Source organism: Oculina patagonica, chromosome 1 (genome assembly GCF_052425735.1).
Source record: "Oculina patagonica isolate OP01 chromosome 1, crgOcupat, whole genome shotgun sequence".
Taxonomy (NCBI): Eukaryota; Metazoa; Cnidaria; class Anthozoa; order Scleractinia; family Oculinidae; genus Oculina; species Oculina patagonica.
The window spans coordinates 31,357,499-31,375,111 of NC_135758.1; the positions used below are offsets into that span (position 1 = coordinate 31,357,499).

The following is a 17,613-nucleotide window of genomic DNA, read 5'->3' on the forward strand; positions in this document are numbered from 1 at the left end:
CCCGGATCCTTTGTTTATTTTGAGTTTAAAACTCGTTTTGCGGACAGCCGGAATTTTTTAAACAAATAGAACTACAGTACCTTTTTTCGCTGAGCAGGAATACCTCTATTTGCGGCCACATAGTTGTCATAGTTAATACTATAATCTCAAAGATTCTAAATGATTTAGTTAAAGTTCGTCGGTTTTGACACGGAAAACGTAACATAGTAGGGACTCTGATCAAGGTAAAGTAAAAAACTTTTGCACGATTTTTTTTTAAGAAAAGAATCCAATGTGGATTCACTAGCTGTGGATTGACGTAAGCAAGCCTTTTACCCCCGCCACGCATGTATTTATTTTATATTGCGTAAAAGCGAGAGAGGAACTCATTTATAGAAACTCCGGGGTGGTACGTCTTTGTTTGGCGAGCAAGCCGGAAGAACATCTTTAGCGCATTGTTTCAACCGCTAGAATAGACCAATGAGACGCGTGGAAATGAAAAGGGAGTCTAGTCCAATAAAACCGAGCTATGCATGGTTGTTATATAATTTCAGACTGTCTTGCAAAGCATTCACACACAAGCTGCTCTTCAGTCCAGACCATCTACCCGTGGAGACTAATCAAGTTAAAGCTCTAGAAAACTGCGCGGTTTATAAGATGTCACATGGAGGTCATTCACATCATGGAGGAATGGACGACAATTCAACGATGTCAATGCACGCATCTACAGCCAAGATGAACCACTCTATGATGGGACATCACGGCGGCAGCGCTCATCAGGGCGGGCATGGTGAAACTGCAGGGCATGCGGTAAGCTGAGCTGTCAACTGCTAATATTTCTCTTAAATGGCGCAAATTAACCCCGTACATGCGGGTCTAGCTGGCAAATGGTGACATGTCTGGAATCAATAGGGTAGATGATTCATTGAAAATGTAAAATGAATCAGTATGTCATTTGTTAGCTTCCTACGCGGACGTTCTTTGGGAGAAACGCGTGACGAGCCCAAAGAACGCCTGCGTAGGAGGTGGTCATTTGTGAGATTGTTCTACAGTACTTTGTAAAGAACCAAAATAAACAGTTCTTCCGGTTCGTGGGCAAAACCGAGACGACGGCAAAAATTCCTGCAAAACAAGATTACCGAGTCTTAAACTAAGAAACCTGTCTCGTTATTTTCTGAATTCCGGAGAATCGGAACGTCAGCTGCCGTTGTAGATTCATTTGTTTGCTGGATAGGATTGTTTTCGTAATCACATTTAAACATTTGAACAAGTTCAAAAGTACTTGTAAACTGAAGCTTTAATGAACATTTGACTGAAACTCCGACGAACGCTTCAGCAAAGAGAACACCAAAGCTACTCAGTGCCTCCAATTTCCTCAGGTCGACTCAGGGTTCGGACCCAAAAGCCTGGAGTTTTAAATGAAAGACGTGAATCCTTCATGCATGGTTTACGTACACACTAAAAGCCTTTATAATTTGCAACTAACCACACATTGAATCAGACACGTCTCAAATACTCATAAAAAAAAGCGGCCAAAATTGCTCTCAGCGAAATAGGATGTCAACAACAATATTGTCAAATTACAATATGCTTATTCCGAATGTTTCAAAACTTTTGCTCGGTGCACGTATGATGTACGTAGCAGCCGATATGTTTATTTAACGGTCGTGCTTCAATTGTAATGAATGATTGTTCAGTTTGTATAATAAATTGGATAACGCGGCCTTTTTCACCATCAACCACAGCCACGGTAATTTGTGGAGTTTCTATCGAAGAAGTTAGCACCCAGTCTAAAATGTCTAATATCTCCAGTGCGCAACGTTCAAGAATAATTTATAATCGTATGTGATCATTTTGGAAGTCATACAGAATCACAATCAAATAGGACAGGAAAAAAACTAGCTTTGAAATGTCTTGAAACTGTATGGAGTTCAATTTCAAATCCAATATATGATAATGTGTTTCGTGATGTAGACGTAATCCACTGGTGGTTAAGTGAGCAATTAGTGTTTTTAGACAAAATGTGCTTTGTTACGACAACAAAGAGTGCACAGGATTAGATATAAATTAAGAGACATCAGTCAGCCATTAAACACAAAGATTAAAAAAAACACGTTTGGCAAACTATACACACACGCACGAAAAAAAAATTAACTTTTAGTGAATGATGATATTGCAATTTTGAAAGTGTTCCAATTCAAATTGTATCTTATTGTTTGTTTGTTGGGAAAATATCACAAACAAACGTCATTGCATGATACCGAAACAACATAATATAACTACAATCTAAACAGAACTCATTTGTGGGCAATGACTTTGTATTTGTGGTCAAGACCGCTGAAAAACAGTGTGCAATATCTGACCGGGTTTTAATACATGACGTCATACAGTTTTTGTTCCCAGAGAAAATAACTCAGCTTTCTTATTTTTAAAAGCTATTCGCCTATTTTGAGATTGCGAACAGATCGAACAAGTGATTTGAATAATAATTTTTTCCTGCCAAGTTGACAGAATTTGCAGTAAATAAATCCTGAGAAGTAAAAAAAAAAAAGTTACGATACTTGTAGCTTCTTATTCTTCACTGTGGTATCGTTTCCTGAAGTTAGTCAAGTGAAACACAAACCACATAAGACCAAAGATAAACTATTTCTTCTTACAGACTAGCATAAATCCGAAACTTTCGACACAGTGAGAAAATGGACCTAGTGAAGGGCTGAATCGTGTTGAATTGTCTGGTGAATGGTCTCTGTATTTAGGTCCCTCGATTCGTTTCGCGTGTGTTGGGCCATTAGAAGGACTCATAAACTACTCAAATATTCGGCATTGTCTTGTTGTTTGCTATTTGTATATTTTTTCTCTTGACTCTTAAGGAATAGTGTGTCTCACTATAAAGCAGTGTTCTGATTTTTCATATTTTACTTTTTAACAATTCAGTAAGAGCTTTTGCGCTGAAGGCTGGCCGATTAAGCTGTTTCAGTATATAGAACTTGCTGCAAGATCAGTTTTAGAAAGATATTATCCGTTTTTGTTTATAGAGTCCTGCAGTATCCTGCAGTACACTTTCCGTGATCTCAATTTTTTGGACGAACTCAGTAAAAGGAGATAAAATTTAACGTTTTTGCGACTTTTTACATTGCGTGTTGTTTTGTTTGCCGGTTTTTTTTTCTTATTTGACTTGAACTATTTTAAACCTAAAGAAATTATCATCATCATGCCCTTGTTGTACGGTATGACGTACTCCGGATTTTCTTTTTTAATTAAACTGATATTGGTAAACCGCAAATGAGCAAGCATCTTTTCAGTTGGCCTTTCGTTCAGTAAACAAAAATGTAATTTTTCAAACATCTCGTGTGTATAACAGAACTATACAAACTTTGCATTGCTCCAGTGTTTTCTGATTTCCACTAAAAGCCGATAAGCTGACACGATCAATTGCCAGTTTTAGCCACAAAAAGACAATTGTCAATGCAAACACGATGATTTTGAATTTAAAAGAAGAAATATATCTGCTAGTTGGAAAGCTTAAGTTGACGAATCAGTTCATTTTTACAAGCCTTTGATGTTTGTACTTAAGGTCTCGAGATCAACAGTTCGTCAAACAAAACTGGCAGTTCACGTGATAGCCGTTTTTCCACCATTGTGGGTTTAATGCGAATATCTCGTTGGCGTTTCAAGCAATCCAAAAACTCTCTGCTCATTTCACAAATCTATGTTTTGCGGTGTTTTGTGAATTTTTGGGTGACTTTTGGGAGGAGATAATTTTTCTTAAAGGATTAGTAAATTTTAGAGGAATAAGAAATATTGGAGATTTTATGTGATTTTAAAATTAGAATTTGAAAGTGCACATACCTGAGCGTAGTGAGTCCAGTTCACTAATAAACATAATTATATTATGTGCCTCAGGTTTACACTATATACGTGTATATATGTGTATGTACAAGTGCTTACTTTAGAATTTGAAGTTTAAAATTGGCAGACGGACACCAGTTAGTCCCCCTGACAACCAGGAGTGCTCTTGCGTGGGGGTCAAGCTTGTTTCAAAAACAATTTTCTTTCTCCTTTCCTTTCTTTTAACCCCCTTAAATTTCACTCAGATTCATATTTACCCCCGCCTTAATTCCCACTTTGAAAGATTCTGTAAGTGCCGGACGCTTTTGTCACAAAAAACAAAACGCGTTAATTCAGCACTCTCATCTTCTTATTCTTAACCTAAGCCGTTAGAAAGATGAATAAACACTCGCAGAACAGGAAACGTTAACTGAAGGTTCAACATGTGCCTATTTTCTACCACCGTTCTCCGATCTATACATGCGCGAGTGGCAAGGCTACGAAAACGAGCAGAGAGGGCGAGCTAAGCGAGCCTGCGAGAAGGCTGGGGCGACTCGTACTCCAAGCTTCATCATACTCGCTCAGTACTACGTTAGGTACCAAGAGTGTCCACTGACGGTTCTATGATAGCAATCTATTTATTGTTGAGTTGAATTGCAATACTTTTGTGTTTATTTCTAGATGATGTTCCACCTCAGAACAGATCTCAACCTTTTGTTTGAACCCTGGGACATTTCCACGACAAAAGGTAAATATATTTTGGGCATATATTTTGTGATAGGAGATTTCCCGGAGGAATGCTTGCACATCATTCGGATGTTACAAAGATTGATGCTGACGCGACAAATGGAAAGAAGAAGCTCAGACTGCAAAACAGTCGTTTTTTCTCTAAAGTCGTTGGAAAAAGCGCTTATCGAAGGCGCGAAGCGCTGATCGTCTCGCGAGCCTCGCACGCCAGCGTCTCTCCCCAGTCTCACCCACAGTTTTGACATTGGCTCCAGACCTCTCGCTCTCGTTCGAATACCGAGCGCGTTCGCAAAAGATACAATGTTTCACGTCACTGTTGAGTTTCACAGGTTTTTTTACACCGAGGATGAGCCAAAAAAACACACACACGCGAGTTGTTCCACCAAAAAGGTGATAAAAAGATGGCATGCGCCATTTAATCGCTTTTTTCTCTCCAATTTCAGTGTTAGTTGGTTCGTGTATTGCAGTGTTTTTCCTGTCTGCATTATATGAAGGCCTAAAAATCTTCAGAGCCAGGCTAATGAACATGCACACCAGAGCGTCGAGACAAACCGACCAAGAGAAGGATGCCGTGCACATTATAGGACCTCGCCAGGGCTGTCGGTAAGGCAACTTGTTCATTACCGGCCCCAAACATAAATTGAAGCTTACCCCTTGGCATGTGAATACTCTTAGATTGTCATACATTTCTTTTTTCATGATATTTCTGAGAATTTGACGAAACATCAAGTCACCATGCCTAGTTTTTTTTTCGTTCTTTAACTCAATTTCCTCGCATCCGTTATTTGTGTCGTCACGCAGCACTGGGTGAGGCGTTGTGTGACGACTTAAACAAAGTCAAGCTGTCTGCGAGACAAGGTCTTTGAGTTGAATAAGAAGTTCGATGTAGATTTTTTTTTGGATTAAAAGATTGAACAACGCGAAACCAAAATATGAGATATAGCTGTCACAGAGGGCACGCGATTTCGTAAAATATCTTCACACACGTAAATACTTGAATCTTTCCATATTTGTATGTGTGGTTGCTCTACCGAAAAGTTGCACCGTAGCGTAATTTTAAGTGCGTGCCGGGGTGGGAAGTTGAAAAGCAAGAAGACTGTGGGGGTGGGGGAGGCCGATGAGGTGCAAAAATCACCGGGTTCTTTATCTTCAGAATCTGTTTAATCAGTCAACTTTTCATCTAACTTTTTGATTTTCACGTCCATCTTTTTTCAGGCAAAACATATGCAGCTGCCATCACTTGACGCAGACCGTGATGCACGTAGTGCAAGTGGTGCTGGGTTACCTGCTCATGTTGGTGGTGATGACGTTTCAAGTTTATCTGGGAATTGCTGTTATACTTGGCGCGGGACTGGGCTACTTTTTATTCGCTGGATTAATCAGTGAAAATGTTCCAGGCGAACCCAAGTCTGGCCCTAACTCCACCCTGGAGAGTCCAGCAATCGTTCTCAAAGTGACAAATTTTGACGAAATCAGGAATGGACAACAACAAGAGAATTTGGAGAAACTAAGTTTTTCTGATTTGGCCGTTGAAAATAAGGGGTTTGAATACTGACCCTTCTGGTCTTGTTCTTATTAAAAAAAGAATAACACAGATAAGTGCTCTGAAAAATTCACTGTTGTAAAAATCAAGTCATTTTAATACCATGTGGCACCAGCTTAATAAATTTGTAAATTACAATTAAGCCCACGGTAGAATCATTATCTTCCACTTTGAAAAAAGTGTAAAAAGCTACATAGCTGGAAGAAAATTATGTCCAAAGGACGCTAACAGCTAAATCAATAATAAAAATAAAGCTCGAGATTATAATTTCCTTATCCAATATCTTACTAAAAATTTGTATGTATATTATTTACTAGATCTATAAATAGCAAAGTTTGCAATCACAGCGAATTACCAGTTGTCTATGCACCAACACGGCTGTGAGAAGGATTAACCGTGACAAAGCCCACAAGGTATATATATTTTTCCATTAGAGTACTACATTTACGCCACAATAAATTCTTCCTAATGTCCTCACCCATCTTAGTATATCAACACCCAGTCAGAAGAAATGTAGAGACAATACCGAGTTTCCTCTTATGATCACTGTTCTTTGGCATTGTTGGGCTTAGGCCGTCCCCTCTGTTTTCTCCGTTTACCGTCGAATGCGTTTCCTTAAAAACTTACATAAAATCAGGAGCACGCTGGAACTAAGAGCCTGGAAACAACGAAACGTGGTCACAAAATCAACATAGGAAGAAAAAAAGATCGATGTAGTAGTTAAACTCAGCCAAGAAAAGCGAAAACAGATGAACCACTAACACTATTTTGCGATCTGCGAACATCCACAACTTTCCAGCAACCGCTTGAATAGCAAGTCTTTGATTTTACTAATATAACAATTTTTTTTTTTGGAAAACCCCAATTTGGGTCAGTCGGACGACGGTTATCGGAGAAGACAAGGGGGGCGGCCTAATAGTGCTAAGAGGGACCCTCCATTAGGGACTGGACTACTTCATTAAAATGGGCTACGCTGATTCTACTTCAGTCAAGCGTACAGATTTCATTTTGCAACGGCCGAATTAAGATGGGAAATCTGGAGTCAGGTGTCTACCACTTGATGGAACAGAACGGTTGGAATGACTGTTGAATAATGGTGTTCTTCCAAAAACAGCAAACCGACCAAAAGAGATGACGCTTACCATTTATAATTTAGTCTCTGGTTATTGTATTCCCTTAATAGGAGACTGGACACAGGAAAAATGGTCAAATGGTATAGAATTTCCCGACAGTTCGTACCAACGTAATGAAAGGACTACCTTAAAAAGTACTTCTCGATTTCCGAAAGGATTGTCCGGAAAATTACTGTTCCATTTGCTTCCAAACGAAATTTTCGAGAGTTTTGGTTAAATGGTAAGCACCCCAGAGAATCAACTAAGCACGCAATGTCAGCCCCTTTCAGATTAGAGGCACGTGACATACCGTAGAATTCCGGTAAGCCCTGGTATACATTGTAGGGGTTTTGGGGGGAAAGGGGGGGGTAAGGGGGTAAGGGGAAAAAAAAATAAGGTTAAATTAAAAAAATTGGGGGGGGGGGTGGGGGGGGGGGGGGGGGGTAAAGCTTCATTTGGCCAGCTGACGTCATAACATTCGAATCAGCCATTTGTTATCCTTTTATATTCATGTTAATCTGCCCTCCACGCCTTGCTCCAAGTAAAATTATTTGTTTTTTTTACACCTGCTAACAAGGCATAGAGGGCGGATAGCACGAACTCAAAGAAGAACAAATGGCTGGAAAAAGGTTTATTTCGTGATTGGATCTTGCGAACAACTTTCACTCCTTGACTTTTGAATTATTTTTTTTCCTTTAAAAACTTGCTGATATGACTATTCAAATGAAAGGTAATTGTTAGTACTTTCATTCAGTGCTGTTTATTATGCCGTATAACGTGGTTTAACTTCTCTTCAAAGTTTGAAAACGAATTGAAATAAAAGCTATTGCGCAGTACCTTGTGCTTACCAGCTACAAAAGTTGGTACTAACATTTACGCTAACTTGTGGACGAAACTCTACTGTGTGGCCATTCCAATGAAAGCTGTCGGGCAGTACTTTCACGCGCTGATTGTTGTTTAAATTATTCATTTACCTATTTTAATTTTTAAATTGTTATTTTTCGTAAAAATGGAATTTGTACGCTCACCTTGTTTATCTATCCTCACTAGGCTGGCAATCTGTCCAACTTTCAAACTATTCTGTTTCTCAAACTACTGACGCTGGCAAATTCATTTAAAACGGTGACTCAACGTCTCCCATCTCCACATAAACTGCTTTGACTTGTGTGTAGTAGTCGATGGAATCCTCGCCCAGCTCACGTCCCACGCCAGACATCTTATAGCCACCAAATGGAACCTCGGGTGGTACTAAGTTGTAATTATTGATCCAGCACGACCCGGCTTGGAGATTGGCGATAACTCGATGGGCGCGATTGAGGTCTCTGCAAATAGTCAACGCGTTTAGTGTTGAAAAGAGCAGGGGAAACATGGATGGTGCAGGATGTAGGGAGCTGTGGGGAAAGGGGAAGGGGGATGCTGCACCAAAGTTAGTGTTTTAAGAGCTCTTTTTGGTATGAAATTGGGTATAAATTATTTTAACGAGCCACAAAATATATCATTCGATGAGATAAAGCACCATTTGCCACTGCAAATATGCAATTGAGGTATTTTGGGTGGAAAATGAGTCAAGATTTGAAAAACTGGACGACACATCTTCCCAACAATTGACCCTACCCAGAGCCATAACGAATAAGAGGCAATAGGGGGACGGGGGGGGTAATGTTTTGTTGTAAAAAAAAAAAAACCCTCGTTGTACAAGATTGATTTTTCTCGAGAAATACCCGTCAGGAGAAATGTCTCTGAAAGAGATTCATAGCTTCTAGATTTTTAATTCTAAAAATGTTTTCTGAAGGGCATGCCCCCAGAACCCACTGGCAAGATCTAGCTTCGTCTTTGGCAAAGGTCTGGTTATGGCCCTGCCACCAATGTAGCCTTAGCTTTTTGTCAGAAAATTGTAAGACAAAAGACGAATAGGGGCCGAAATTAAAAGAAAGTAAATTGTAGTTACTTTCTGTTGCACTTAGACGACTACCGGTAGTGGTGTAAGTTTATTTCCTGAAGATGGCAGCTAGCAGTCCCATCTAAGAGACAAGACAGTGGAAACACTTAATGCATGAAATAAATATTTCAAAACGCTCACTTACTTTGTGAACACTCCAGCAGCCAATCCAAAATGAGTGTCATTGGCTCTCTCAACGGCTTCCTCTTCGGTGTCAAATGGCAACACTGTCATGACGGGACCAAACACCTCCTCCTTGACAACTGTCATGTCATCTGAGCAGTCCGTCATTACACAGGGTGACATGTAGAAGCCATTAGTCAGTCTGGGGTCATCCAGTTTTAAACGTTCACCCCCACAGAGAATTGTTGCACCCTAAAGAAAATATTTTTTATCACCACTTTGTTAAGACTGTGTAAATGAATTTAAAGTCAAAACAGAATTTTTAAACACAATGTTACATGGTTACCAAAATACAGTAGAACCAAAAGTTCATTGAATTCGGATAACTGGGACACCTCCACTTACCGTTACTCGAAATAAGTCCCTTTTCTCTTGGATTTCACCCCACTTTTTAGTCATTTTTACTCGAACTAGGATAACTCGAATTCCCCGCTAACTTGAACTAAATTTCATTTCTTTTTATCAAACTTAAATTTACCCCTATAACTCGAAAACTAGTTCTTGCAACTTACCATGGAAGCCTTCAGCAACTTGATTTGAATTAGTCCAATGAACAAATCAGGTATTTGGCCATTATTTCCCGATCTTATGGGAGTAATACATGTACATAATATACACATGTACATAATTCACAGAACTGTATTATCACAATGCATAATCACATTACAGTTTCTGACGAGCTACAGTAAGTTTAATTTGCACTGTACTGTATACTGTAGTGCTGAAAAATCAGTTAACTATCAATTATTAACTTGGCAAGTTGAATATTGAATCGACCGCGATAACTTGAAACCCCGCCGGCTAACTCAAACTGTTTTTCATTTCCCTTCAGAGTTTGAATTACCGGGAGTCTACTAACTGTAGTTGTCATTCAGTAAATATTGATGATTTCATTTTGTCAAAAAGGTTGAATAGAAACAAGGATGGCTACCATCTAACCTCTTTTTTTGCCGTGTCCACATATCCAAGCACTTTGTCAAGATGTTCCTTAGAGATCAGGGCCCCCATCTGAGTATCTGGGCTCATAGGATCGCCTACTCTGATGTTCTTAGTGCGCTCCACCACCTTGCTTAGGAATTCATCCAAGATGCTCTTTTCCACAAATACCCTAGTTCCATTGGAACACACCTATTATGAATGAGGAAACAAACACAGTTATGGAGAGACTGGTGCATGTCATTTACCTCACAGTAGTAGAAATTGTTCCTAGAAGAGCCCAGGACGTTTTGAGAGGATTCTTGACTTGAGTGAAAAAAGTCACTGCTAAATAATGGTATAACTGATAGGAATACAAGTCAGAAAATTAGGCTTTAAAATTTTGAAACTGTGCTTTTCTGCTTCTGCAAGACAACCTTTTTTCAAAATGGCACATACCGGTATGTATGTAGGCATGTATGTATCCTCCTACACAGACATTCTTTTGGCTCGCCACGCAATTTTTCTGTCAATTGAGATTGCGAGACGAGCCAAAAGAACATCTGCATAGGAGGCTTATATGTAATATGCTGCTTGCACTCCAATATTATTTTGGTGACAAATAAGGCATGCATAAAATCACAAGGGAAAACTTAAAAAAATAAAAAAAAAAACGGCCCTAGCCCTTAAAACAACATACATATACAGTACAATGTTACTAACTCAACTAATTTGGAAGTTGATATAACGCAATTATTAACACCACTATGCAGTAGTGGTGTTAATAAAATAATTAAGAAAATTAATAAGAAAAGATATTTTGAAAAGAAGTGGAATATTCCCCAGATAATAAGTAAGGATTTAGTTCTAGATTCGCTTTTTTCTTTCTTTTTTTCTTTTCCCGTGTGTTTAATTGTTGCTGTTGTTGCTTATTTCTTTTGTTGCTTGTTTTAATTTCGATTATTAAAAGTCCAAACTATTGATGTAAACTTGCTATATGGAAATTATTATCATCTGTTACTTAATTGTAAATTAACACTTGTTACTTTTTTTTATTCCAATCACCTATGTAATGTTAAGTGTGTAAATATCAATAAAGGAAAAAATTAAAAAACAAAAACAAAAAACACCACTATGCACAAAACTAATTTAAAAATACATCATACCAGCAGACCCATACCTCTCCCTGTGTAAGAAAGTTAGCCACCATGGCCCCCTTAACAGCGTTTTCCAGGTCAGCATCAGCAAACACAAGAAGAGGAGACTTCCCTCCCAACTCAAGAGTGACATGTTTTACACCAGCTGATGCGTCTGCCATGATCTGTAAAGAGGAAGATATTATAAAAAAAAAATAATAATAATCATTGTGCAGCGCTGTAGTAGCAGGATTAAATGTACTGGGGGGGCACATCACGAGCACCAAAGGTGTGAGCTTCTAGGGGGCGGGGAAAACTCGATGCTACGGCACTGTTGTGGTTAAAAACGGTTAAATCATAATAATAATAATAATAATCATCATTTCTATTATATTTATTAAATCATCATGAATTTGCACAAAATTAAAAAACATGCTTTATGGTCAGTCTTTGGCTACATGTTTTCTAAATTCAATTGTGCCCCTTAGTACAAAGGGATTGTAAAATTATTACAATGTATGCAAGGATAATATAAACCTGAACATATAAGTCATGGTTATCGAGATCCCTTTGTGGGGAAAACATACATGCTTGCTGTACAAATGGGTGACCCTGTTTCGGCAGAATGGCGGAACGGCCATAGTACTATATGTAATGCCCTAGCTAACAAATAAAAGCTGACTGCAAGCAAACCAGAGTAAAAGCTTACTGGGGTGGAGCTAACCATAAGCAAATCAGGGTGAAGCTAACTGAAGGCAAACAAGTGAAATTCCATCATTCTGCCATTCCACTGCAGGGCTGCAAATAACAGTCGGTCATCGGACATTGGCCGACCAAAATTTGCTCATGTCCGACAAAATCCCAAGTGTGGTCGGACATGATGTCTGGACAATTTTTTGATCGTAAATCATTTTACGGCAACAACGAATTCAACCTTTTGTTTTTGGTGCTGTCCAACCACAATTTTGTTTTGTCCAACCAAGATGGTGTCTTAGTAGGAAAAAAATTATTTGCAGCCCTGCACTGAATAGGGTCACCCGTACAAGTTCCAGCAAAGGGCAGACATGCTGTTATCTGTTTGGTCCTCATGCTCAAGTTTCTAATACCTTTTTAAAAAGTCAGTTTAAGCCTGGATAGGAAATTAGTCAATATCACAGGTTTCAAACCCCTCCCCCCCCCACCCCACCCCCAGCCCAGCATTTCTGTCTGAATATGCTGCTTATCAACTACAAACAGCAGACAATGCCTTAATATACAGCTGTATGTGACACAACATGAAGTTAAACAAATTTACTGCAATCAGTTGTACATGGCATTAAATAGGTTTACCTTTTGTCCAGTGGGTACAGATCCAGTAAAGGAAACCTTGGCGACATCGGGATGTGTTGTTAGCAGGTGACCAGTCACTCCCGCACCTTGAACAATATTCAAAGCCCCATCAGGGAGCCCTGCCTCAGTGAAAATCTCGGCAATGATAACAGCGGTCTGGGGTGTGTGGGGTGACGGCTTGTACACAATGGTGTTCCCGCAAGCTAGTGCAGGTGTAGACTTGAAGATGCAGACTTGAAATGGGTAGTTCCATGCACCAATTCCTACAATAGAAATGTTTGTAAAACATACATACCGTAAATGATCTAATAAACGCCCACTTTCAAATAAACGCCTCGTATCTAGTAAACGCCTCCCCTGAAGTGTTAAGTTTGTATTAGACGCCTCCCTCTTATAAACGCCCCTGTCTAATAGACACCCCCCTCGAAGAATCACCTCAAAAACCAAGGAAATGCCCCGTAGAATAAAATCACGCAATGTAGTTAGTTTCTTGCTTGACTCCTACATCAAAGAGACCAACTACGTTAACGTGGTCGACCCTGATGACGATGACAACGTCGATATCGAACTTTGAAACGACACCTCTAGGTTTTGTATTAGCGCAGAATAGAATACAAAAATATTGCACAGAATACAAAAGCTCTGTTTTGTATCTTACTCCACTTACAAACTACGCGTGCTATTTGTTTTGTTGACTTTGTTACTGTTAAATTGAAATAAACGCCTCTCTCTAATAAACGGCTCATATCTATTTAACACCTCCCCTAGGACCCCCAAAATTTAATAGACGCCCGGGCGTTAATTAGATCATTTACGGTATGTAATTTGCTTCAGAAAGTTCTTTCGTTGAAGCGATAAAAGAATTAGATAAACTTCGGTAATTTCTTGACATTCTCTGTCTTTGCTATTCTTTGAACGCACGATTTTGGAGTTAAAATATTAAAAATATCTTTGTTTACTGCTATAAATTTTGCTGAAATCTCAGCCTCGTCAGGCATGTTCCGCCATCTTGAATCCAAGATGGCGGAACATGCCTGATGAGGCTGAGATTTCAGCGAAATTTATAGCAGTAAACAAAGATATTTTTAATATTTTAATTCCAAAATTGTGCGTTCAAAGAATAGCAAAGACAGAGAATGTCAAGAAATTACCGAAGGGTATGTAATTTGGCCAATAAGTAATCTTCCTTAAAGTTATTATGCATTTCTCACCAACCTGCTACCACTCCCAAAGGTTCTCTTCTTGTGTATGAAAAAGATCCGTTTGGAAGCTGGATGTGCTTTCCACTGATGGTGGGTGCAAGACCAGCATAGTAATCAGTGGTGTCAGCACAGCCTTCAATGTCCCACACAGCTTCGTGAAACGGCTTCCCTAATAAAGGCAGTAAAAGTAAAACCTTTTAAGCGAGAGTGGTGCATAGCTCTCAGCATTTAACTCAAAATTTTAGCATGAAGTGTAGGAGTGTTGTTGTATTCTATGTCTGTGGTGGGTGGGTGGGGGTTAGCGACTTTAAACAGACATTCATTCACTTTGCATAGCCAATCATCTTTATTATCTCAGAAATACACTGGTGTCACATTATCTCGACTCTCTATTAGGCGGACACCTCTCTAAGACGGACTGTTGGGGTCGGTCCTGAAGGTGTCTGTCTTAGAGAGAGTTGACTGTAATGACAAAGTATGTTTTTTTTTTTTTTTTTTTTTTGAGACTACAAGGAGATATGGGGAGTTTGTGTGGAGTATTTGAACACTGTTTCTGCCCAGGAGATGGGAAATTGTATAACCAATTCTCAAACTTATAATGAAATAAATGCCCGGGTAGGGGGGGGGGGGGGGGTGCTGTTTCGATTTGATCAACATACAGGGGTACATGTGCCTCAGATCAAGCCAAGCTCATAATTATTAATATTTCACATATATAATTCCTTCTAGGAGCTGATATGCTAATCTTACCGGTGTCCATAACCTCCACTGTAGCTATCTCATTCACTCTACTCCTGATAATCTTGGCAGCCTCGCGTAGGATCTTCCCTCTTTCCATTCCGGACATCTTAGACCACGAGCTGAAAGCTTCCTTCGCTGATGCTACTGCACGATCCACTTCCGGTTTACCTGAACCTTGTGTGTGACAAATAATTTTACCGGTGGCTGGTTCTAGAACAAAGATATCGCTTTCATCTTCTTCACTGACTGGATTTATTCGATGGCCACTTATGTAGTTCAACGGCTTGCAAGGATAGTCGTCGCTATCAATGACGTTTGAGCTCGAGAGTCTGCGGACAGAGCTAAGCAGAGGAGAAAGTCGACTTCTGGAGCGAAGAACAGACGTGTAAACAACTCGTGAGAGCATGTTGTCTTGCAAGTTGAACGGCCTGCACCTCTAGACTACTTCTTCGCCTTACGAAGTCTGCGTGAAATCACAGAGCTTCTTTTGCGTAAGTAGTGCCACGAGACTAGTGCTAGTCCCTCGCAGGTATTGAGCAATTTTCCGCACGAAGAAAATAAAGCCTTATCATTTACGACGAAAAGATACGGACGAGAGAACCATAGGACCATTCACAAGGGAAAAAAGGATTAAAGGTTTTAATTATCTCTTACAAGATGCAGTCTTCGCTTCAATCAAGAATATAACAGCACAAATTGTCATGTCACACAACGTTATCGCGTGACGTGGGCCGTGACTCAATCGCGTGACAGTTCGCAAATGGGGCAAGCTGCCAATGTTGTGAAAAGATCCAAAATGTTGTTTTTCTTCGGCCAACATTTTAAGAAGTCTTCGCTTTTATATAAATATGCCAAGTGAAATGCTACATTGTTACTTTGTAATACGAAACACGATGTTTGCTGTTCTAAAATCCAGGCCTGCAAATTAGCACGTTCTTCTTGTCATTCTTGGCACCTGCGTGAACAAAGTCACGGCCGGAAGTGGTATTTCATTCAGTTCTTAACGTAAACAACAAGGCACCCGGAATTAGTATTTGCTTCTGTTGTAAACAACACGGCCGAAAGTGTATTTGCTTCTGTTTTTAGCAATACTCTTGAACTGTTAAACAATCTCTGGTTTAATTCTGTCGCAGTTGGCAGTAAGACTTCATTTTAATGTTTATTGTCTTTCTTCTTTCCTCTACCGGCGCGTTCATTTTGTGCTTTAATTTTATTTTCTAATTAAGCTAAAGCGGATACGTGTTGTGAACTGGTGCTTTTTTGCTCGCTTTGATATTGCTTATTACTGGACGTGGGATCGACCTCTCAGTATTGGAAAAATACTGGTGAAGTCTTTAATTTTAAATTGACAACAAAAAAAACGAGAAAATTTTTTTTTTTTTTTTTTTGTATTTAATTTGAATGAAATGTTTTGTTAAAACAAAGTTGTCTGGTAGACATCGACGTAAAATAATGGAAATCAAACCTATTTAAGGACGGTGCCTCCTTTTCTCCCTTTCCTCGCCGCGCCGACTTAAGACGTCTTTGTATTGCAATATCGACCAATATCGGACCGCAGACCAGTTCTAAATTTGGATCATGTATTAGGCCGCGCTCAGTGGTTGTAACGTCATTTTACACGATGCTTTGTAAACACAGTTAAAATGCATTTTCAGTATTTCGTTGGCTCTATCGATTGTATAACCTGTTCAAAACACTCAACTAAAAAAGTTGAGAGAATTCGCGGTGAGTACCCACCTATGTAAACACCAGCCAGCGGCAACTCCCTGAACTCTCTCTCTTCCGCGCGCCCTTTATCGGGGTTGAACCTAGGCGCGACTCTCTCTTCTCGCGCCTGGGTTTAACCCCTATAAAGGGCACGCGGAAGAAAGAGATTGGGGGCTTGACAAGCCAGCGGCTCGAATTTGGATAAATTTTCGAATTCTCCCAAACCTTCTGTCCATCTCGATTGTATCAGGTTAAATTAACACCCGCGCCATTTTCTACTTCCTAAATAAAATTCGGACCTTTCAGCTTCGTATGTGAATTTCCCTTTTCACGTCATGTTTCACATGTTTCATGTCATGTGATGTTCCGACGGGGTTCTTTAACCATGTGAAAATTATCCATTCATTTCCAGGTGGACTTTTTGTATTTGAAGAAATTATTCTCAAAGGGTAAGGGGCTATTCGCACTGGTGGACAAGTTTGGTTAATGTACTGCAACTGTAGTTCGTAAAGCCTGTTTTAGGCGTTCAGTTATAGTTCGGGAGCACCGAACGCTCTCTTGCGCCAAACTTCGCGCCATTTTTTTTTTTTTCACTCACCGTTCTTCGAGCTTCCCAGCTCCGAACGCCAGGAACAGGCTATAGTTAGTGGGTAAGATTAGTTCAATCAGTTGTCTTCTTTATTTTTGACATCTTTCTCAGTCGTTGCCGGCAGTCAACACAGTAATTCACTTACGCTCGCATTACATCCATACTGCGCTTTGATTGGCCAAACGGAGCATTCTTTTCAAGTTCGCGAAACTTAAGGTACCGAAATTGCGGTGTCTTTGATAGTTGAAAAGCGCTTCGAGTTCAGAACTGAAGGTTTAACTTTCTCTCAACTAAAAGTACCTTTAAAGGCTATACCAAAATCGGATGTTTGGAACCAATCACTGCAGTGGATGGACAGAATCTTCCAACTAGAATGAACGCCAGGATCCAATTTTCTTCAAGCAGCACAAAAGAATTACAATATTTGCGCTTACATAAGTTAACCTCAATGAAAGTATTCCATTGTTCGTTTACATCAGAAACTGAAGTTTCCGCAGTTCTTTTGAAATACACGGTTAACGTTATCACTAAAGAAAGTTTCTCGTTCGACGCCATTACCTACGATTACATAACTCCTAACATAACTTATCACACGACATGTTTCTTTTAACGAAATTCACTCTAAGCATAGCTAAAAGCTCTAACACAAGTACTTGCCAATTT

The 17,613-nt window shown here is 39.6% G+C and overlaps 2 protein-coding genes across 2 annotated transcripts; one reads left to right on the top strand and one right to left on the bottom strand.

Moving 5' to 3' along the window:
* The first annotated feature begins 342 nt into the window (after positions 1 to 342).
* On the top strand, positions 343 to 6,721 carry LOC144664027 (high affinity copper uptake protein 1-like). Its single transcript, XM_078525143.1, has 4 exons — positions 343 to 789; positions 4,489 to 4,555; positions 4,998 to 5,157; positions 5,770 to 6,721. Exons 1-4 carry the CDS (start codon positions 460 to 462, stop codon positions 6,107 to 6,109), a joined length of 897 nt encoding a protein of 298 aa, XP_078381269.1. The 5' UTR covers positions 343 to 459; the 3' UTR covers positions 6,110 to 6,721.
* Positions 6,722 to 7,657: 936 nt separating this feature from the next.
* On the bottom strand, positions 7,658 to 15,315 carry LOC144664032 (4-trimethylaminobutyraldehyde dehydrogenase-like). The gene is made up of 7 exons (XM_078525145.1): positions 14,664 to 15,315; positions 13,927 to 14,082; positions 12,712 to 12,974; positions 11,427 to 11,567; positions 10,271 to 10,459; positions 9,294 to 9,523; positions 7,658 to 8,531 (listed from the first exon to the last, which is right to left on the bottom strand). The coding sequence occupies exons 1-7, from the start codon at positions 15,058 to 15,060 to the stop codon at positions 8,324 to 8,326; spliced, it is 1,584 nt and encodes a 527-aa protein (XP_078381271.1). The 5' UTR covers positions 15,061 to 15,315; the 3' UTR covers positions 7,658 to 8,323.
* Positions 15,316 to 17,613: the final 2,298 nt, after the last annotated feature.